At 51.8% G+C, this 23,376-nt stretch overlaps 1 protein-coding gene across 1 annotated transcript in view; it reads right to left on the reverse strand.

Annotated features, from left to right (window-relative positions):
* The window catches only part of LOC144948540 (uncharacterized), a 33,399-nt gene extending 11,467 nt beyond the window's left edge, over positions 1–21,932 (reverse strand). Inside the window, exons 1-7 of the mRNA XM_078878110.1 lie at positions 21,630–21,932; positions 18,720–18,806; positions 17,698–17,828; positions 17,032–17,140; positions 13,319–13,857; positions 3,118–3,213; positions 1,504–1,522 (exon numbers count right to left, since the gene is read on the reverse strand). Of these exons, the coding sequence (XP_078734236.1) occupies positions 1,504–1,522; positions 3,118–3,213; positions 13,319–13,857; positions 17,032–17,140; positions 17,698–17,828; positions 18,720–18,806; positions 21,630–21,899 (1,251 nt within the window). The 5' untranslated portion in view covers positions 21,900–21,932. The remainder of the gene's footprint in view (positions 1–1,503; positions 1,523–3,117; positions 3,214–13,318; positions 13,858–17,031; positions 17,141–17,697; positions 17,829–18,719; positions 18,807–21,629) is intronic.
* Between the last annotated feature and the right edge of the window lie 1,444 nt (positions 21,933–23,376).

A 23,376-nucleotide genomic window follows, 5' to 3' on the forward strand; every position in this document is an offset into this window, starting at 1 on the left:
AGCCAGATTGAAAACTCACTTATTTAGAACTGCTTTTTGTGTTTAGTTTGATGTCCTTTCCCCGCATCACCGATAAGCACAGTTGGCTACGTACGGTGTGAAGGAAGTTCCCACCTATCGACTTACTGTGCTGTGTAACAATTGACACTGCGGTCTAAACGGGCAGCGGGGGGGGGGATAACAACAACTGCCCCCGATCTTTCAACTGCCCCTCCGGGAGATAGAACAGGTCGACCTCTGGACTGCAAGTCCTGTGTGCTCTACCATTAATGTACGTTGAGCTTCTTTCGCACCGTACGTAGCCAACCGTGATAATCGGAGGTGCGGGGAAGGACAACAAACTAAACACGCAACAAGTGGCAAACGCACTGCACGAACCCACCAACATGAGTTCGATTCCCATCCACGGATTCGAGGATGATTTATAGTATGTCAAATTCCTAGCGATAATGAGGTTGATTTGTAGATGATTTATGATTATTGCTGCTGATTATTCAACAATGACTTCCAAAAAATCGACATGAATGTTTAAACATCACAAACGCTTTCATTTCAACGGTCTATATTTTAAGCGGTGTTTAAGACAATAGGAAATAGTCATCATCGTGATTGGTATCGATATCATACAGCGACAGAGGGGATACTGTGACACTCACCTGCACAGGCACTGTGACACTCACCTGTACAGGCACTGTCACACTCACCTGTACAGGCACTGTGACACTCACCTGTACAAGTACTGTGACACTCACCTGCACAAGCACTGTGACACTCTACAGGCACTGTGACACTCACCTGTACAAGCACTGTGACACTCACCTGCACAGGCACTGTGACACTCTACAGGCACTGTGACACTCACCTGTACAAGCACTGTGACACTCACCTGTACAGGCACTGTGACACTCTACAGGCACTGTGACACTCACCTGTACAAGCACTGTGACACTCACCTGTACAGGCACTGTGACACTCTACAGGCACTGTGACACTCACCTGTACAGGCACTGTGACACTCACCTGTACAGGCACTGTGACACTGCACAGGCACTGTGACACTCACCTGCACAGGCACTGTGACACTCTACAGGCACTGTGACACTCACCTGTACAGGCACTGTGACACTCACCTGTACAGGCACTGTGACACTGCACAGGCACTGTGACACTCACCTGCACAGGCACTGTGACACTCTACAGGCACTGTGACACTCACCTGTACAGGCACTGTGACACTCACCTGTACAGGCACTGTGACACTGCACAGGCACTGTGACACTCACCTGCACAGGCACTGTGACACTCTACAGGCACTGTGACACTCACATGTACAGGCACTGTGACGCTCACCTGTACAGGCACTGTGACACTGCACAGGTACTGTGACACTCACCTGCACAGGCACTGTGACACTGTACAGGCACTGTGACACTCACCTGTACAGGCACTGTGACACTCACCTGTACAGGCACTGTGACACTGTACAGGCACTGTGACACTCACCTGCACAAGCACCGCGCTGCTGTACAACCGGACATCAACGCCGAACAACACCGCGGTAGCAACCCGAAAAGCACAGGCGGGAGAGCGGCTCGACATTCTAGAACGCTCAATACTTCTTACCGGGGGCTCTGCGTGGTGGTGGTGCGTGGTGGTGGTGAGTGGTGGTGGAGGTGCGTGGTGGTGGTGGTGGTGGTGTGTGGTGGTGGTGGTGGTGGTGGTGGTGCGTGGTGCGTGGTGGTGGTGCGTGGTGGTGGTGCGTGGTGGTGGTGGTGCGTGGTGGTGGTGAGTGGTGGTGGAGGTGCGTGGTGGTGGTGGTGGTGCGTGGTGGTGGTGGTGCGTGGTGGTGGTGTGTGGTGGTGGTGGTGCGTGGTGGTGGTGAGTGGTGGTGGAGGTGCGTGGTGGTGGTGGTGGTGCGTGGTGGTGGTGGTGTGTGGTGGTGGTGGTGGTGTGTGGTGGTGGTGGTGCGTGGTGGTGGTGGTGCGTGGTGGTGGTGGTGCGTGGTGGTGGTGGTGGTGCGTGGTGGTGGTGAGTGGTGGTGGAGGTGCGTGGTGGTGGTGCGTGGTGGTGGTGGTGCGTGGTGGTGGTGGTGCGTGGTGGTGGTGGTGCGTGGTGGTGGTGAGTGGTGGTGGAGGTGCGTGGTGGTGGTGGTGGTGCGTGGTGGTGGTGGTGCGTGGTGGTGGTGTGTGGTGGTGGTGGTGCGTGGTGGTGGTGGTGGTGCGTGGTGGTGGTGGTGCGTGGTGGTGGTGGTGGTGCGTGGTGGTGGTGGTGCGTGGTGGTGGTGGTGGTGCGTGGTGGTGGTGGTGCGTGGTGGTGGTGGTGCGTGGTGGTGGTGGTGGTGCGTGGTGGTGGTGGTGCGTGGTGGTGGTGCGTGGTGGTGGTGGTGCGTGGTGGTGGTGGTGCGTGGTGGTGGTGAGTGGTGGTGCGTGGTGGTGGTGGTGGTGGTGCGTGGTGGTGCGTGGTGGTGGTGGTGGTGCGTGGTGGTGGTGGTGCGTGGTGGTGGTGGTGGTGCGTGGTGGTGGTGGTGGTGGTGCGTGGTGGTGGTGGTGCGTGGTGGTGGTGGTGGTGCGTGGTGGTGGTGGTGCGTGGTGGTGGTGGTGGTGCGTGGTGGTGGTGGTGGTGCGTGGTGGTGGTGGTGCGTGGTGGTGGTGGTGGTGCGTGGTGGTGGTGGTGGTGGTGGTGCGTGGTGGTGGTGGTGGTGGTGCGTGGTGGTGGTGGTGCGTGGTGGTGGTGGTGGTGCGTGGTGGTGGTGAGTGGTGGTGGTGCGTGGTGGTGGTGGTGGTGCGTGGTGGTGGTGGTGCGTGGTGGTGGTGGTGGTGCGTGGTGGTGGTGGTGGTGGTGCGTGGTGGTGGTGCGTGGTGGTGGTGGTGGTGGTGGTGCGTGGTGGTGGTGGTGGTGGTGCGTGGTGGTGGTGGTGGTGGTGCGTGGTGGTGGTGGTGGTGGTGCGTGGTGGTGGTGGTGGTGCGTGGTGGTGGTGGTGGTGGTGCGTGGTGGTGGTGAGTGGTGGTGGAGGTGCGTTAACTAACCTGCACTGTGCTGCGCGTCTCTCTCTCCGCGAGCGTCCGCGCGCTATTTTAGGATGGACAAATGCGGAGTGCTGGGGCAGGGTTGGCTCACGTCGGCGGAGTGGGACGAGTGGAGAACGTGGGCTTGTCCTGCTGCTCGGGAGGAGGAGGAGGGACGCTCACGCGTGCTCTTCCCATGTCGCGGAAGCTGCCAAGCGCGCGTGGAGTTTGCGTCGACACTAGATGGCGACCTCATTGCGAGTGCACAGATACAGCCACGAGACTTTACGCGTCCGTCCCACGCAGAGCACTGCGTGTGGCCTTAATAGGGAAATACACGCGCAGGCAGGCCTCGCTTAGCGAGCAAGATGCGTTCCTGCAGAGGTGAGGAGCGCTAATCGAATCGGCGTTGAAAGGGGGTCATTATTCCACTGTATGTATGGGGATGCGTTCCCGGCAGAAATGTATTTCGCATGAGCGCTACTATTCAGGGTAATCACACTAACAATACAGATGGTAAACATGTGATTTTAAATACTAATGTATTATAACATCAGTAACTATTCTGCATTGTACTCTCCAGTAGCGGAGGGAGTCGAGGTTGGCGGAGCTGCTGCTTGCTGCGCTCCCGTCTGCGTCATTCTTAGAGAAGAGCTCCAAGACATCCGCAGGGTTCTTCGCGATGCCCTCAATCCGAATTCCTGTGGTGAGGTTCCTTTGAGGTGGAGCTTGAGACTATCCCGGTCGTATGAGTTCTCATCTGGCTAGTATAAACATTTTTTTGTAAACATTGAATTCTGACGGCGAGTCGCGATAATCGATACGTGTGGGGTGGGCTCCGATCTGCCTTAATCAGTGATGATTTTGTTGGTTATGGTAACGAGGCGGTTGGTGGGATCCCTTTAGAATAGGTGGGCAACCCCCACACGTAACCCACCCTGCGTGACCTGCCAGCCGACCAACTACCGCAAGATAAATTAGAAATGCAGTGTTCTGAATTGGTCTACTTTTGTAACACAGCCGTGTTCTGCATTTACAAATATGAAAGACATATACATAGATACTAGGCATTTTTCCATACTTTAATCTTGCATCGATTAATAAATTCAAATACCGATTAATTATTAAGCTCATGGCACATGCATTGATTTGACGTACGCAAGAATTGACGATTTTCCATTGTATGCATGTTGAACTTCTTTCGCACCGTACGTGGCCAACCGCGCGTATGTGCATAGTGTACTCTCGAACCCCCTTGGGATATGATCAAATCCAGAGGAATGTTGAAAATCAAGAAAAATCTGACAAATTTGTACGACGTTTCGCTGGGGATTACAACCATCATCATCAGGGGTTCGCAAAAACTGCTCCCGCTCCACTGTGTTTGCGCATCCCATCTTTAATTCAACCAGATATTCGAAACCGGAAAGTGATAACCTGATGTGAAGGTGACAACAAGTCCCTTCGGAACGCACGGGGACCTGTGTTAAATATACACACGGCTGCTATTACGAGACCTCGGAATAACATTGCACGGCTTGCTGGGAACGTGAAGACCGCAGATGGAGCTTTTGATGGAATCCTGTAAGGTCAGGATGCCGAACGTCCTTGCGTGCTCGATACCACGAGGGACTATTGTTCCACAGCGGAACATCGTCGCTTTAAGGTGAACCGAGACAACTTCTACCCAGTGGCCTTGCTATCGAGTGCGCAGGCGGTGCAACTGCACCCGGACCCAAGCGGGCTCATTTCATTGCTTCCTCCAGGGCCCATGCCAACCACGCCTCGCTACTGATCTCTCCTGGCTACCTGGGTGGTGGGTGGAGAGTGAAGATAGAGTGGAGTCAAAAGGCAAAGCGTCAGCTTCAGATGTTAACAAAATTGACCCGAAAACCATTGTAATGGTGGAGACACGGCCACTCACTCGCTAAACCTTGACAGCCACGTCACGGCAAAAGCGTTAATGCATCGCTCGGTGCTCTTGTTTTTCACGTGGTGTCACTGTGACTCTCGTACAAGTGACCCAATGTAATTTAAACTTTAGTATAAAGTTGTGTTACTATTACGAAGTTAACCTACATTGATCAAATAGATGCTTCGAGGACAAACACATGCAGGAAAATATTACAGAACCCATGAGCCTGGGTGACATTTGTTTGCCTGGGCCAATGTGTCTCCATTCTGAAGCCAACATTGGGCGTTGCTCGTCTCCGTTGGTTGCTCTGAGTGGTGGAAATTCCACATTCATATGGAACTGGGGGCCAGTTTTTCCACAGGACAACAAGTGTTGGGATGCCACAAATTGTTCGTTTATTTAATGACTCCAAGCAGATGATGGACGAGTCAAGCGTGTTGGTCGCTACCATCTGGGGTGGAGAATGCGATGATCGGCAGTTTCCACCAAGACCAAGACAGCTGTGTAGCCTGTCCCATAGCCACACTTCATATAACATCTTAAACACATTCACTGGAGAAACTACGTTGGCAATGATGCACAAGCACAATTAACCAAACAACTCAACACATGGATCCATTGCATTGAAATAAAACATATATATCTACAATTAGTGACATTTCAGACAATGCCCCTTAGTCATGGCACATATTGATGAATTTGTTGAGGTTTTGTTTATATCTGATAGATATTTGAGATAACTTATTTTTATTATCCCAAAACATTATTCTATATCATACATACTATGGCAACCTTCAAATAAAATAAACAATCTTACAATAAGCTACCACCGTGTAATTTCTATCATGTAGAATTTTCGGTACAAATAAGCCATGTTTTGATCCAATGGCTCAAAGACCATAAATGACATTTGTCTAATAAACACACAGAGCGAATTAGCAACAAAGATCCCCCATATAGCCTTAGCAGACTGCTGGGGCAAGTCCTGTTTGCGAGCACCTATGAAGGCCGGTACGACACATGATAGTTTACACACCACACCAGTTTAACACGTCGTCGGCTTTCGCGACAAATATTATCCATATGAGGTGTTTTGGATTAGGTCGCGTAAATATAAATGTGTCGTTAAACCCGCCACGACGCGGCACAGCCAATTAGTAAGATTTTTCACGTAAACGAAACATGACAATTCGTTACTAGTTCAGCACATCGGTGTGTCGGAGAGTAAGCCCACAACTTCTACAATTCGAGTACGACGCTTCGCCAGTAATGACAACTAACTTCATCAAGTGGTGTTGTCCGTGAGCGGGAATCGGACTCGGGTCGCCGGGTTCATAGCGCACCGAGCTGACTGCTACACTACCGCTCCCCACGACACACACACTTACACTCAACACGCCATCGTGTGCTCTAACACGATCAGCCTCATTAAGCACATCTCGTGAGTCGGGAGTTCACTCATTGGAACACACGGCGTGTACATCGCTAATTGGCAACTAATGGTTTTTGTATGCGTGGTTTGTTTTTGAGCACAAACACGTGTTTTGAGATTAATAGAGGCGCCTCTGTGAAGAGGACACGCAAACTGCAAATCTACAGCAGCAGGCGTCAGGGTTGGGATCTGGATCGAACCCACGACCTCTTGTATACCAGGCGAGGTAGTTAACATCTCCTAGCCACCGTGGCGAGATGTTATCTCCCTCGTCGTGTTACCCCAACACATCCTGTCTGACCGTACGCTGGCCCTTCCTCTGGGTCTCTATTTTTCAAATAAAATACTGACGGTAAATATCTCTACAGTCGTCGGTGCAATTCCAACGATGAGAGGCGCACACAGAACGAGATGTGCACGGCCGACAGGAGGCGGATACTGTGAGCATCGCACGGAGTGAGCGATTGAACCCCCAGCACAGTGGCAGCGAGTTCTACATTTGGAAGGTTTTTGATATTCAGCGTGAACAGTCTGGGACGAGTACACGGGCGGCGTTTCGAGACGTTGGTGTCAGCTGAGGAGAAGGAGCCACCACCACCACCCCATGGAGTCGAGGTTTGACGCTGATGGAGAGGAGGAAGCGATTGGTCCCTGGGGCAGAGTGAGCCGGGAGACGAGACGAGGGAGGATGGCGATGCGTTGGGAGGAGTTTGGAAGCCAACAGAGCGCCGTCGAATCTCGTTTTACGCTCGTCACAAAGTCCAACACACGTGAGAGATAACGAAAAAGAAGTATTTATTCAGTTACATATCTCATAGAAAATACCCTCATCGCGAGCAATTGCATTGTTTCGTTTGAGATACACACATAGAGAGAGAGTGCCAATAATACAATTTACAAAACACAGTCGGGTAGTCGCACATTTGTCAGCATGCAAGAGATATCCAATGCAGCCTGGGCACGTGGTGTGACAGGTCCAAGCCTTGTTGCGTTATCAGCTGAAGGGGAGGTGACCGAACTTGTAACTTGTTATACCGTAGTTAGTTTTAGAAGGCGGTCATAACGATTGTTGATAATGAGGTTACAACCGCACAACGGGCAATTCTAATGTGTAAAAGAGTCCAAGCTATAAACAAGATCTATATTTAGAACTACTATGCCACGTTTATATAAGGCGAGTAATACCATTGTTATTGGGTAAATGATACGCATATCCTGTGGGTGACTAAACTATTGCGATGGTTTGTGCTTTTATTTAAAATATTAAATTGTGAAATTATTTTAATCGGCGGACTTACGGACATACATCCCGACATCACCGTGCATATTGTGGAGTCTTAGCACTCTGCTTGTATACAAAACAAAGAGAAAAGCTCGAGCGCGCTTCTAGAGGGTATTTGGCCTACTCTTCCACACTGACCAGACGTCCCCTAGGTTGACTCAGCCTCAAATTAGTACCTGGTGCGGTGTGTAAACATCACCACTGGGGAGACGAAGGCTGCCGGTTGTGGTACTGGCCACCCACCCCCTCGTTTACTGTGCCGGTCTTCAAAGGTGCTCGCTAACAGCACTTGCTCCAACAGTATGTTAAGACTATACGGGGGGGGTGTCTTCATCTTTGTATATTTAAATATATAAAAATTCGTGAATTGCATGTGGATGTGTTTGCTCTGGCTAGAATGTGAAGACGCGAGGAGGAAGGTCCGTCTCTAACAGAGACCCCCCCCCCCCATGTGCATGCACCAGGGCCCACGGGGAGTGCATTTGGAGGCGAGGCGTCTCATTATGAAACAAATTCCCCCGTTCGGCGCAGCAGCCACTGATTTACGCAGCGCGGTCTGTAAACGTCGCGCACGAAAGGGGCCGGTAATGGGTGTCCCCTTTTATAAGTGGCACACATCACGCTGACATTTACAGCCCTGATTGCTCGCACCGGCCCCCAATTGCCATGCGGTCATTCCACACAAAGGACGAACGGGGGGAGGTGGGGGTGGGGAGAGCCTTTGGGACTCGGAACACGCCTTAAATGTTGCGCATTGATCACTTGGATGGAAAAAACCCAAACCTGCCTGCCGGGCGTACACAAACACAGAGGAATACAATGCAAGTCTTGACAATATCTGCACATAAAATAGATGTACGGAGTGGTGCTAGCAATTGCTGCGAGAATATATACGGTAGAGTATACAGGTGCAAAGGTGTAGGCCTGCAACTGCCGGCTCACGCCACTGCTGGTGGAATGACCTCCACAAGGCGGAGTTCAAGAGAGGCCCTGCAGAGGGTATGTTGGCCTACTCCTCCTTGCTGGAAAGATGTCGTGAAAGAGGTGGGAGTACCCACACTTTATCCCACCACGCGTGGCATACCACTCTGTGGTCGACTAGCCGTTTATCCTGCTGTAGTGGACAGAGGAAGAGAGCTTTCAGACACGTGCACCAGGCTTTCAACTGCCGTGCCGAGAGATAGAATTTAACCGATGACCTCTTGAAATAAAGAAGCGGTGCATCTGATGTCTGTTGTAAAAGCAACATGTCAAGTTTTCAATACGAGGGCTTTTCAAAATCAACGTTCTCATGTTGACTTTCACCACCGGTCTGTTTCGTTGCCCTTAGATTCCTCAATATTTATGTATGTCCTTGGCAGCGGAAATAGGGCAGATGTGATTGACTGCGATAGTCTGTAATAGACGGTGTTTTATAACGGATGTTTTTTTTTATTTTCAGTTCCATGAAGTTGTTGGCCCAAATGAAAATCAACGAGTAAAAAAACTCCACCTTTGCATTAAAAAAAGTTTGCTTTTATAAACATATATATATAACCAACTAGAAGACATATGATATTCTATAGGCCTTTCGGTAAAGTCACGTAGATGGGTTGAAATAAAATAACAAAAAACTCCGACGTTTCGATCGCAACGAAAGCGGTCGTCATCCTCCTGATGCCATGCGGTCATTCCATCCTCCTGATGCCATGCGGTCATTCCATCCTGATGCCATGCGGTCATTCCATCCTCCTGATGACGACCGCTTGCCTTGCGATCGAAACGTCGGAGTTTTTTGTTATTTTTTCTGAACCTATTTCAGTGACTTTACCGAAAGACCCATAGAATATGAATTCCTGCAGGCACGAAAGCAAGATTTAGGACATGTGCTCATTACTGATTTAAATTGTCCTTGAAACATGGGTGTTCATCATATGTTTAAGAAAAATCATTGCGGCCTTTTTCCCCCTAAATTGCACATCGTTACAAATATATAGAGAAGCCACACAGAACTCCCTCATAGAGAGCGGCCCTTCTGTCAGCGGAGTAAGGGGCACGATATTGCAGGGCTGCACCTTTTTCTTAAGTACATAATTACAGGACGTTGAGGTGATGCTGTGTGTGTCTGTGCCTTAGGTAATTTCACAAGGTATTGTCTCTTGTATTATTTCAGCTATATAGTACTTCGTGTGCCGTTATCCATTGTAAATACAGAGGGCACAACATGCACAGGGCAGCCAAGGTCGTGTTTTTATAACCATAGCATATTCCAGACATTAGTGCAAGATTATAAAGCCTTGATCTCCAACATAACTCGACGCTTAATCCTACCCCTGTTTAATTGTTTGCGAATAAGTTACTACATTATTACCCTGCATATTCCACGACAGTGCTCAGTGACATTCTGTAGAATATTGTTTTATATGCTTATGGCCAGTCGTGTAGAGAGAGTACACTTACCAATAACATGCAGCAAACCAGCAGGATATGTTTAGCACAGTGGACTCTGCTGATGAGCCCAAGATGGGTAAAACTGGTCCAGAGTTTGCATGTTTAAGGACATGCTGATCGTTAACCTAAGTCTGGCAGGCCCCAGAGGCCGCTCAAAGATATTTTAAGGAGAGTGATGGAACAGAATGTGATTTAATTAATGTGCTACTAATTTATCTCTGTTAATTGAAGTCATTAGACTTATCCAAAGCATATATGCTCACCAACCCAAACCAAATATATGACAACTTGGTCTGTAACGGGAACATTCATGCTGAATGGTGATAACTAAAAATATAAACTTTTTTTCTAGGTCATTCTGTTTGAAACGGGCAATTATAAGATCGGATGCGACAGGAGCCCAGCCTCTCATCGGGGGAAGCACGTGTTTGCGCGATAACGCGTCATCTCACGCGGCGTTTTAAATCAGCCGCTACATCAACGGCAGCAATCGAGATCTGCTCTTGTCTGGTTCGCGGCGAGCACGCAGGCTTATCTGTAAACAAATATCCGACCCGCATCGCAGGAAGCCATCGTACAGCGGTACATACAGATACACAACAAAACCCCCACGCTGCATCGCAGGACGATAACGGTTATATCTCTGATGTGCGTTGGGTTGTGCCGCATCTTGTTCGGCACAATGTCCGACGTTCCGCTCCTTGTGCTGTGAGCTTCTTTCGGGAAGTGAATTCGGTTCTCAACACCAGACATTGTGCAGAGCAACACGCGGTGAAACCCAAAGACACTGACCAGCAGAGGTGTGGACTCGAGTCATGTGACTTGGACTCGAGTCAGACTCGAGTCATGAATTTGATGACTTGCGACTCGACTTGGACTTGCATAACAATGACTTTGTCCCACCTCTGCTGACCAGCGTAACTGTCGCAACGTGCGCAGGAATAGAGAGAGATTCACTCTTCAAATTCCTCCTAACTCGCACGTGCCACACTTGCGACGCACGCAATTACAGTCGACGCCACTATTCCCATTTAGTTGTTCCCTTCAAACAGATCACTGTCCAGTCTGGCACTTGGTGACGCGTCCATCAGAACAGGTGTCATGTTCTTTGCACACAAGGGCGGCCAACAGAAGACTCCCTGACCCAGAACAAAGTGTCAAACGATGTCGTCTTGAGTGGCACGGAGATGGGCCAGGAGGTGCCTCTGTGCACAACGAGACACGTGCGTCTCTCGTTGCACTTGGGACAATTGGCAGTGTCACGTGCGATCGGTGATGCTGCAACATATATCAACTCAACTCGAGATTATCCGGGGTAATGTCTTATCCGGGATGGCCTGGATAAAACAAATAGATCATCCAACATTCGTTTAAATTCGGATACAAAACGTAGTTTTGTTCACCTATGTTAGACGTAGAATGCACCGTCTCGGTTTAGTCACCTTCATGTTGTGCACTCACGTGACCACCGATTTAACCTATTGGCTTTGAAAGAATATTGCAACTTCATGGCAGCTTCAAAAACGTTGTTACTTTTGCTGTGTCTTGCGACTTACAAAGCGAACGTTCAATTGGACGTTTCCGCTCCTTGGCATGAAGTGGACACTTTCGCTTAAAATATTTCACAGTATTAACAGAAGCTTTTAAGGGCACATACCCAAGGGTAAGGGAGTTGATCAATGGTGCAGTGGTTAGCATGCTGGGTTACAAACCTGAGTTTAATATCTGTCCACGACTAACATCAGTGATGAGTGATCAGGGCCCCCTGCCTGCAATAACCCACACACTGACCACTGTGGTGAAGTATGGTCAAATAGTCCAGCCATCTGCAAGTCTAGCCATGTAAATATTAATTGATTATTTCAATGAAATGACACTTTAAGTCCATGACAAAATCAATTATTCATATTAAATCACGTGCAAATGCTAACTTCATTCTAAAGCAGGATGAGACGTACCACGCGGAGCAGGAGACGCAAGCAGACAGAAGTGAGATGAATAATCAATTTGATTTTTCCAATAAAATTTCAGGGTAAGAACGGTGAATAATTTCCCAATCGGTGTGCAGCAGCAGCAGCAGCGTGATCTCAGACAATATGCGATCGCATTTTTCAAAGCGTCAACTCTCAACTGTCCATCGTTTGTGTATAACAAACACCGCCACATCAGCAGACACGGAAATAATAGATCAAGACGTTACTGTGTCTGGTAATGACCTTCACCGTTCATTAACTACAGTGCAGAACTATCTCCTGAAACTATCCACAATTGACTGACACTGCCGTATAAGTGAAACGTGTGCAGTAAAACAAGCTCACGTTTTGGGTATCAGCATGTTTCATGCTTTGCGGCAACATTTGAAAGTGCGAGTGTTCCAGCTCCCTGTAGAGATGCATTTCGAACTTCTTTCGCGCCGCACGTCGGCAACCGTGCCAGTCGGAGGTGTGGGGACCTCACGTCCGTCCGTCTGTGTCTGTAATAGCAGCACGTGGCAACTCTCACAGAGGTGATGCAACATGAATGAGCCTGTGGTTGAACGTTGTCTTGCGATAATGGACTATTAAAACCAGCCCAAGGGTTACCCCAAACTTGCAGACATAAAACCAACACTGAAAGGGGCAACTTGCAACACGCAACTTGCAACACGCAACTTGCAGACACGCAACTTGCAGACACGCAACTTGCAACACGCAACTTGCAACACGCAACTTGCAACACGCAACTTGCAACGCGCTCATCTCGTGTTGCCCTGAAAGTTGCCCCACTGGCTTCCGTATTGCAATAAAATACCTTTAAGAGGACAACCGCATGTTTGTGAAGCGTTACGTAAACCATACACGTGCGTGATTCATCTTCATTGCTTCGTCGTAGACAGAGGTGGCATCGTGAACTTGTAGATGGATACAGTAATATTCTTCACGGTTGATCGAAACAGGTGGCTAAACTACAGCAGGGAAGACAAGGTGTTATAGAATTGTTGTCGAAAATGTGTTTCGTGCATCTAGTTACATCTTCTATAACAATGTTTGTAAACGGCGTTCGTAAAGCCAGGAACGGGTTCTTGGAAAGGAATATTTCTCGGGTACATTTCAAAAGCTATGGTGGCGTCTCGTAACGGCGATCGTAAGCCAGGTACAAGGACAGCGCGTGTGAAGAATGGGTTCTCTGTGTATAACCGAACTTCAAAGTTGACGGCAGAGTTTGTGGCGCCGACGGAAAGCCGCCTCTTCCGGGCACGCGCCGGTCAGAGGTGCAGGGTCTGCGTCGACGACCGCGTCTCCTCCGACCGTCGTCCCCTCAGGAGCAACTCTCCTCGCCCGTCCGTAGCAGCCAGAGGGAACCCGTCGCGCCGTGCCAACCTCGGCGCGCGCTCTTCCGTGGCCGACCGCCCCCCCTGGAAACCGCGCGCGGGTCTCGCGTGGGGGCCGCCCTCCCTCCGCGGCTCAGCCCGGGTCGGGTCGCCGACATTTGTCGCTCGCGGCTCGTCCCCCGCCACGGCGCCACCGCCGTCGCCGTCGGGGTTCCCGCGCCGCACGCGGCTCGCCGGAGCGACGCTCGTGCGGCCGTCGGCATCGCCGGCGTCGCGGTCGAGGCCGGGCAGCCGCACGTCCAAGCGGGAGGCCCCCCGCGGGCCGCCGAGGCGCCCGTTGAGCAGGTAGAGCTTCTCGGCCACGTCGTGGGCCACCAGCAGCGAGAAGAGGCGCGCCGCGTAGCGGTCGCTCGCCAGCAGCAGGTACAGCTCCCTGCGGCGCCACGACACGAAGCGGCACGCCGTGTCGGCCGTCAGCGTCACCTGGCACGTGGAGGGGAGAGCACGGAGGACGGGGGGGGGTGTTTGATGGTGCCAGACTCACAGTCTTGTCTACGCGTGCACGTTGGACTTCTTTCGCACCGTACGTAGCCAACCGTGCCAATCGGAGGTGCGGAGGAAGGACGACAAACTGAACACAAAAATAAGTTCTTAGTAAATTAGTTTTCAAATTTAAAAGTGCATAGCTCCAATCACTTTATAATATCGGAAGACGGCCGTAGAAGCACGTGTGAAAGAGCCGTGTGACGCGAACCAAAAACACTGCTGCTAAGAGGATACATCACACTGCACTTAACCACCGGCCTGTGCTGCTCTCTACTGATCAACACGTATCCCACAGAGTCCTACTGATCAACACGTATCCCCACAGAGTCCTACTGATCAACACGTATCCCACAGAGTCCTACTGATCAACACGTATCCCACAGAGTCCTACTGATCAACACGTATCCCACAGAGTCCTACTGATCAACACGTATCCCACAGAGTCCTACTGATCAACACGTATCCCACAGAGTCCTACTGATCAACACGTATCCCACAGAGTCCTACTGATCAACACGTATCCCCACAGAGTCCTACTGATCAACACGTATCCCACAGAGTCCTACTGATCAACACGTATCCCACAGAGTCCTACTGATCAACACGTATCCCACAGAGTCCTACTGATCAACACGTATCCCACAGAGTCCTACTGATCAACACGTATCCCACAGAGTCCTACTGATCAACACGTATCCCACAGAGTCCTACTGATCAACACGTATCCCACAGAGTCCTACTGATCAACACGTATCCCACAGAGTCCTACTGATCAACACGTATCCCACAGAGTCATACTGATCAATATTCAAGCTGCGTGATATCCTGGCTCTGTGGTATTTCTTCTGAGTGATTTACTCCCTGAGTGATATGTTATCTCAGCTATTTGGATATCCTTGTGGAGGTATCAAGGTTACATTTTCATGTAATCACAACCAGCCTGGTTGTTAATGTGTCGTATCTGAACTATAAACTACAATTAAAAAAACAACATTTATTTTGTCCCACTGAGCTATATAGCTCTTTTTCAGAAGTGACCTGGCCACAAGTGATAGCTAAACGAAGTGGCTTATACCAAATACTCTAAACGCACGTTTCTAAATGTGGAGGGAAAAGCAGAGGACCCGGAGAAAAATTCTCACTACCACGGGGAGAGAGACACGCAAACTCCAAATATACAGCAGCAGGCGTCAGGGTTGGAATCGAACCCATGCCCTCCTCTATACCAGGCGAGGCAGTTCACATCTCGCCACCAGAAGCAGCTCACCACCACCAGCAGCTCACCACCACCAGCAGCTCACCACCACCAGCAGCTCACCACCACCAGCAGCTCACCACCACCACCAGCAGCTCACCACCACCAGCAGCTCACCACCACCACCAGCAGCTCACCACCACCAGCAGCTCACCACCACCAGCAGCTCACCACCACAAGCAGCTCACCACCACAAGCAGCTCACCACCACCAGCAGCTCACCACCACCAGCAGCTCACCACCACCAGCAGCTCACCACCAGAAGCAGCTCACCACCACAAGCAGCTCACCACCACCAGCAGCTCACCACCACCAGCAGCTCACCACCACCAGCAGCTCACCACCACCAGCAGCTCACCACCACCAGCAGCTCACCACCACCACTAGCAGCTCACCACCACCAGCAGCTCACCACCACCAGCAGCTCACCACCACAAGCAGCTCACCACCACAAGCAGCTCACCACCACAAGCAGCTCACCACCACAAGCAGCTCACCACCACCAGCAGCTCACCACCACCACTAGCAGCTCACCACCACCAGCAGCTCACCACCACCAGCAGCTCACCACCACAAGCAGCTCACCACCACAAGCAGCTCACCACCACAAGCAGCTCACCACCACAAGCAGCTCACCACCACCACAAGCAGCTCACCACCACAAGCAGCTCACCACCACCACAAGCAGCTCACCACCACAAGCAGCTCACCACCACCAGCAGCTCACCACCACAAGCAGCTCACCACCACAAGCAGCTCACCACCACCACCAGCAGCTCACCACCACAAGCAGCTCACCACCACAAGCAGCTCACCACCACCACCAGCAGCTCACCACCACAAGCAGCTCACCACCACCACCAGCAGCTCACCACCACAAGCAGCTCACCACCACAAGCAGCTCACCACCACCAGCAGCTCACCACCACCAGCAGCTCACCACCACCAGCAGCTCACCACCACCACCAGCAGCTCACCACCACAAGCAGCTCACCACCACCAGCAGCTCACCACCACCACCAGCAGCTCACCACCACAAGCAGCTCACCACCACCAGCAGCTCACCACCACCACCAGCAGCTCACCACCACCAGCAGCTCACCACCACCAGCAGCTCACCACCACCACCAGCAGCTCACCACCACCAGCAGCTCACCACCACCAGCAGCTCACCACCACCACCAGCAGCTCACCACCACCAGCAGCTCACCACCACCAGCAGCTCACCACCACCACCAGCAGCTCACCACCACAAGCAGCTCACCACCACAAGCAGCTCACCACCACCAGCAGCTCACCACCACCAGCAGCTCACCACCACCACCAGCAGCTCACCACCACAAGCAGCAGCTCACCACCACAAGCAGCAGCTCACCACCACCAGCAGCTCACCACCACAAGCAGCTCACCACCACCAGCAGCTCACCACCACCAGCAGCTCACCACCACCAGCAGCTCACCACCACAAGCAGCTCACCACCACCAGCAGCTCACCACCACAAGCAGCTCACCACCACAAGCAGCTCACCACCACAAGCAGCTCACCACCACCAGCAGCTCACCACCACCAGCAGCTCACCACCACCAGCAGCTCACCACCACCACCAGCAGCTCACCACCACCAGCAGCTCACCACCACCAGCAGCTCACCACCACCAGCAGCTCACCACCACAAGCAGCTCACCACCACAAGCAGCTCACCACCACCACCAGCAGCTCACCACCACAAGCAGCTCACCACCACCAGCAGCTCACCACCACCACCAGCAGCTCACCACCACAAGCAGCTCACCACCACAAGCAGCTCACCACCACCAGCAGCTCACCACCACCAGCACACAGCCACACGAGCTCACCTGGAACTTCCCATCTTCGGACGGCCTCAGGGACTCCCATTCTGGGGCATCCAGGAACTGGTAGGGATGGATGAAGTGCAGAAAGTGGCCTTCCACAGTCACCCTTATCCTGGGGGTTAGACAGTGACGGACACCGACAAGACTCGGGTGTAACGACGCTCAGTGTTCCCCTGTGTGCGTCAGATACAACACGAACTCATCCATTGTTATGGAGGACCGTGAGTAATGGTTAGCATGCTGAACTTGCAATCCAAAGGTCACCAGTTTAGTCTCCTGGCAAGACGGTATAAATATATCTCTTCAAACCCTCCTGTGGTGGGGTAAAGTGTGGGCACAACACATCTTCCAAATCGTCTAATGATGGTGGTGATGGTATTGATGGTGGTGCAGGCGATGGTGCTGACGATGTTGAACATGATGATATAATAGTAATGATGACAGTCAGTACGATGACAGTGGTCGTAGTGGTGGTGGTGCTAATAGCAATGATGATGATGACAATGATGGCAGTGGTGGTGGTGCAGGCGATGGTGCTGTCGATGTTGATCATGGTGATATAATAGTAATGATGATTGTCAGTACGATGACAGTGGTCGTGGTGGTGCTAATAGCAATGACGATGATGACAATGATGGCAGTGGTGGTGCCGGCGAGTGAGCGGAACACCTGCCAGCCAGCAGTATGGAGAGCCTGTCGATGGGTGTGATGCCCTCCATGGCGTAGAGGTGGTGGGGCTTGAGAAGCAGAACCTCTTGGGCGCTGCACGCCATGACCCTGCGGAAGGCTTCCCGTGGTACCTTGGCCAGCGCGACACACGGAGAGGAGGAGGAGGAGCGTAACGCCCGTCAGCCGTAACCAACTCCTCACCCAGCCGTGCTGGCCAGCGTGGTGAGGTATTGGCAGTGCTTGTGTCAGGCCTCTTGCAGTGACACAAGCTGCCAAATAGAGCGGTGAGTGCTGGAGTGGTTAGCGCGCTGCACTTTGAACCCGGCGATCCGAGTTAGAGTTCCGCTCACGGCCAACACCAGTGACAATTATCTGAATCGGTCCTGGGCCTCCCCTAGGTCGACTCAGCCTCACTAGGGAGACAAAGGCCGCCGGGTGTGGTGCTGGCCATCCACCCCCTAGTGTGCCGTGCCGGCCTTCATAGGTGCCTCATTTTACAGTACTTGCTCTAACGTATTACGTTGAACTTCTTTCACACCATATGTAGCCAACGTACGGTGCGGGGTAACGACATCAAACTGAACATTCGTATTTGTGTATATCTGTATCAATGTGTGTATATATGAATAACTCTATACAGACACGCACTTGGCCTGACAGTCTGGTAAAGGCTATCGGGGGGATCTTTGTCTGTGTGTGCAAGACGAGAGTGCGGTGGTGTCGCGCTGAGCGCGCTGCGCTACAAAACCAGCAGCCTGAATCCAATCGCCGATCACGGCTCACATCACTGGCGAGCGGAACCTGATCCAGCCCTAGCCGCCCCACTCCGCCTCCTTCCCCAAGCCATGCTGACCAGTGTGGTGAAGTATGTTCAAACAACTCCCATGACTCATACAGCAGTGGCACAGGGAGTTCTTTAATGTGAACACTGTGGTTGTGATGAAAGGCCGCGGTGTGATGTTTGCAACACTAAGCTGTGATTATTTTTTTGCCCAAAATGTGTCAACTGTTTCATTTGGTACCTGGAGAGGCTGAAAGATGCTCGTGTAAAGTTCTTCAAAGGCTTGGTCCAACTGCGCCGGTCTCAGTTGGTATGCGAGATAGAACACCTGCAGCGATGACACACACGTGTGTGTGCGTGTGTGAGTGTGTGTATATGTGTGTGTGTATGTGTGTGTGTGTATGTATGTGTGTGTAGGCAGAATCAACTTCATCATCCGTCAGTCACGCAACTTTGTTTTAGTTGATCCACCTGCATGGAAAATGGCCAAACAAAGGCACAGCGCAAGACTCGCAGTGTGCACGTGGAACTTCTTTCGTGCCGTACGCAGCCAGACGTGCTCATCGGAGGTACGGGGGGAGGACAACAGACGAAAGACTCAGTCCGCGTTTGTTTCGAGTTCACAGAGAGATGTCGACAGAGTTATACACACACACTCGTAGAGATATGCTGTACGTACACCTTTCGAGTCTGTATCTGTATAGCGTGACTCAAATACTATACATACCCTGATACAGATGTACACACACTCGTGGCATGTGTCTGTACAGGCAGCAGAGGGTAATTGTCACCATAGGCTCAGTCCTCCCATAATGCATTGCCATGTCAGACCACCAACTCAAAGTGAGAAGAGTGGGACCTCTAGATCAGGGGTCGGCACTTTTTTAGAGTTATATTTCAAGAGCCGCAATGGCATGTGAATACGAGAAGGTGGTGCTCCTTACTAACTTGAGGAAGCAGCCGTCGCAGGTTGCGGACCCCTGCTCAATATTCTGGCTGGGAGTCAATTGTATGGAAGTAAGCCCTGTCTGCGTGCTGCTCCAGATGTTGACACGGTGCGTCCTCCTTGGCTCAAGGGTTGCCAACCTGTTCCCACCTCATCGAGTCTTAAGCAACTTGCATCTTGACAACAAAGAGAAAGAAAAGCTCTCGGCCAGCTGACTGCGGTGGCGTTCGCCGTTTGCCATCCTTGCCATCCTTGCCAGTCGGCGATTTGGAGGGCCCCGGGTGGTGGATCGCAGAAAGATTCGTGAAACGCAAATAGCCGCTGTGCTGTGAGGTGGCCAAGAGAAGTCAGTTCAGCAGTGGTGTAAGCGTGGTTCACTAGAGCCCTGGTGAAATACATTGAATGGGGGGCCCCTGTCCTATTTACCCCCCTCTACTTTACGTATGCATTCCAGACGGCCGCAGTAGCGCATCTAAAAGCGCGCGTTGCAGTGGCCGTTTTTGTCCGATGGATAGCCAAAATCCGCTGCGAGGATGACCGGAGTTTGCGTGATGGTGTATGCTCCATGACAAGATAAGCCAGGCATTGTGGTTCATTTGCGACCTCGAAATGTATCCGTTCGACCACCGGCGCCTGGGCCTCTCTAACCCGTGGCGATGCGGTGCTGCAGTTGCACCACGTGCACACTCCACGACGAAGCCAAGTTTAAGTTATTTTGTTCAACCAGCGGTGGGAACTCAAGATTCCAGGGACAGTCTCATTTGCAAGAGTGTGCTGGGTCACCAAACATGGCGAAGGCAAAACAAACGAAGTAGTAAAGGTCACCGCAGCCAAGAAGCAAACAGGAATAGAACAACAAAGAAACAGCCGCGTCTCATGGCAGATCTAAACATTGCACAATCACAAATCGGTGCCGCATCATCGACTCCCCGCAGCGCCCGTCGTGGGTCTTTTCCGAGTACTTCGGTGTCCTCTCGTTTACAAGACACTCCGTCTCGCGGGTGGCTCTCGCCTGAATGTCAACACTTTACTTGCCACAAACAGTTGGGCTACGAGCAGCAATGCGCTCTTCCCCTGTACAAGTCTCGAGACTCGGCGGACCCTTCCTGTATAAATAAATATGAAATTAATATTTTATTAGTAGAGTGGCAGCATGGGAATAAACGCAGGCTCACGGCGTTCCCCTTCACATTATTGCCAAGTCAACTTGTTTATTAAAAAAACAAACATACCCTGAGTTCTGTCTATAAAGCTACCGACTCCACCAGGGAACCAATAGCCCTTGGGCCAAATGTTAACTCTGACTTAATTTCACATGAGGACGACTACCGAAAACAACATTTATTATTTACTGGAAACATATGAGCCGTAACAATCGAATACCAGAGGGGAATATTTTAGAAGTTTAACATTCTCAGTCACTTCTGTCACTACAAGGGCCTCTTGTAGTGACAGACGTGACTGAAGTGTGTGTTAGTAATGTGTGGCTGGCCAAAGGAATTTGAAATTCTCAATCGTTTCTCAATAAATAAAGAGGGTTCCCCACCACTGATCTACACACTGGCCCATTGGTCATGAGCAGAGTCGTCACAATGGGAGGGAGAGGTGTCCATGTGTCGACCATGCTGGTTGTGGATGCTGGTGGCAATGGGGCTCGTGATGGTGGTGGCGGCACTGGTAGTAAACCTCAAATGAGTACCTGGTGCGGTGTGAGAACATCACCACTGGGGAGACAAAGGCGGTGGTGCGTAGTGTTGGTCACGCACCCCCTCGTGTGCCGTGACAGCATTCATCGGTGCTCGCTAACAGCACTTTCCCCAGCAGCCTGTTGGGGCTATAGGGGGGTCTTTGTCTTTGTGTAGTGTAGCGAGCGTGGGGCAAGGGGGTGCCTTGCCCCCCCTCCCCCCGTGACGAAAACTACGAGTTGGGGCCCCCTTGACAACCACCATGAGATCTGTTTTCAACAGCAGTGTAAAAGAACAAACACTTATTTAAAACAGAGCGCCCCGACAGCGTTAAATGTTCGATACCGTGAGCATAACGGCGATGTGATTGGGCAAGATGAGCCGTGTAGCCGCGATATACAATAGCCGAGGTGCGACCATGCGAGGCAAATCACACCTTGGGGCCCACGTGAGCGATCGCGGCATCAATGTCGCTACCGACGCCACCGGGAAGATAGCAGGTGAGGTGCAGAGCGCTCACCTGGCCGAGGCACGCCGCGAGCAGCAAGAAGTTCCACCCGAACGCGTCGATGGCGCAAGCGTCGAGCCAGGCCCAGACGACGAGGCAGAGGAACGCGGCGCCGAGGAGGCCGTACGAGTAGAGGCGGCCCGCGAGGCCCGAGCCGCCCGTGGCGCCCAGCAGCAAGCAGACGGAGGCCAGCTGGAACACGGCGCCCTCGGCCCCGCGGCTCCACGCGCGGCACCTCGCGTGCCCCTCCGAGAGAGGCCCACTCTGGTCGCTGCTGCTCATGTCCGCGCGGGTCGCAAGTCGGTGGCGGTGCCAGCCAAGGACAACCACGAGATCGATCTTCTGTCCGATTCGGACACCACAGCGTTGATGTTTGCCGTTGTTGCTAATTTAGTTGTGAACCTCGTGGGATCTTCGTTTTCTATGACTTCTTCTTCTTTCCAAAGCCACTGCGATCTCATGTGTTCATCACGAGAGAAGAGGCATTAAGTCACGGCTCTAGGTGTAGTCCATATCGGCAGCCGTGCAAGTTCAGCTCTTTTCGATCTTGGATATGTCTGCAATAACCATACAGCACGATGTTGTTTATAAGACGGCAGTCAACTGATTTGTTTAAGTCTTCAGATGACTAATGGAATCCACCGATGTCAAATTAATATCCTTGGCTTGTTTTGGGTACCGGCTGGACATCGTCACATATACACGTTACCAACCGTGACAGATGTATCCTGTTAACCGATAAATGCCTCCGCACACAATGAACTCATTGCCACTGAGTTACGGAATGAGCATCAGATGTACACTTCACGCAGCTTTCAGCGAGGACACTTGCGCTAAGTCGACACAGGCAATGATGCTGATGTGGCAATAACCACACACACACACAGATCGAGTGCTCGAGTACGGAGTTTAAGCCGCTCGTCGTCGCTGCTGGGATAAATACCCGCAATGGCTGTCGGTGCTCACATGGGCACTGGCTGCTCCAAATCGTCAACAAATGCTCGCGCTCTCGTTTCGTCCGGCTGCTCAGGGCGCCGCCTCGAAGTTGGTGGCACGAGAGCGCGGTGCCTCCAGCCCGCACGAGAGCGCGGTGCCTCCAGCCCGCACGAGAGCGCGGTGCCTCCAGCCCGCACGAGAGCGCGGTGCCTCCAGCCCGCACGAGAGCGCGGTGCCTCCAGCCCGCACGAGAGAGGTGCCGCTCTCTCTCCGCTGGGCGCGCGCCTCCTGGCGAGCGGCCTCCCTGCTGGCTCGGCACAAAACGCGGCCAAGATCGCGGAGCCGGGAGTGCGAAGCAGCAAATGGTAATTGCGCCCGGGAAAATGGTGCCTCGTTTGTCCTAACGAGAACAAACTCACCCGACATGCCTTGTGCCAGCAACATTTCATGATTTAACTTTGAATGTGAATTCGTTTATTGAGTGGGTTTACTTTTGAATATTGAAGATATTGTTTGGTATTTAATAGCTACTATTAGGTAACTATTGCTATGCCCACTTAGAAACTGGTCATCAGACAAATTTTTAATTCGCATCATCAGGTACCCAGGTGTCAAGTGCAGTCTTTAACTCTCATTAACTCTACACGGAGCCGCTCCTAATCGGGGCGACCGCCCCGGACCCCGCGCTTTGAGGGGCTCGGCGTGTCGACGTCACGTTCAGAGTATTTGGCTGCTGTTTAAAATTTCCACACGATAGGCCACTTCGATGAGCTATCATTTGTGGCCAAGTATAACTCAGTGGATCTCACCTGGTAAAATCAAC

Source organism: Lampetra fluviatilis, chromosome 50 (assembly GCF_964198595.1).
Source record: "Lampetra fluviatilis chromosome 50, kcLamFluv1.1, whole genome shotgun sequence".
Lineage (NCBI taxonomy): Eukaryota > Metazoa > Chordata > Hyperoartia > Petromyzontiformes > Petromyzontidae > Lampetra > Lampetra fluviatilis.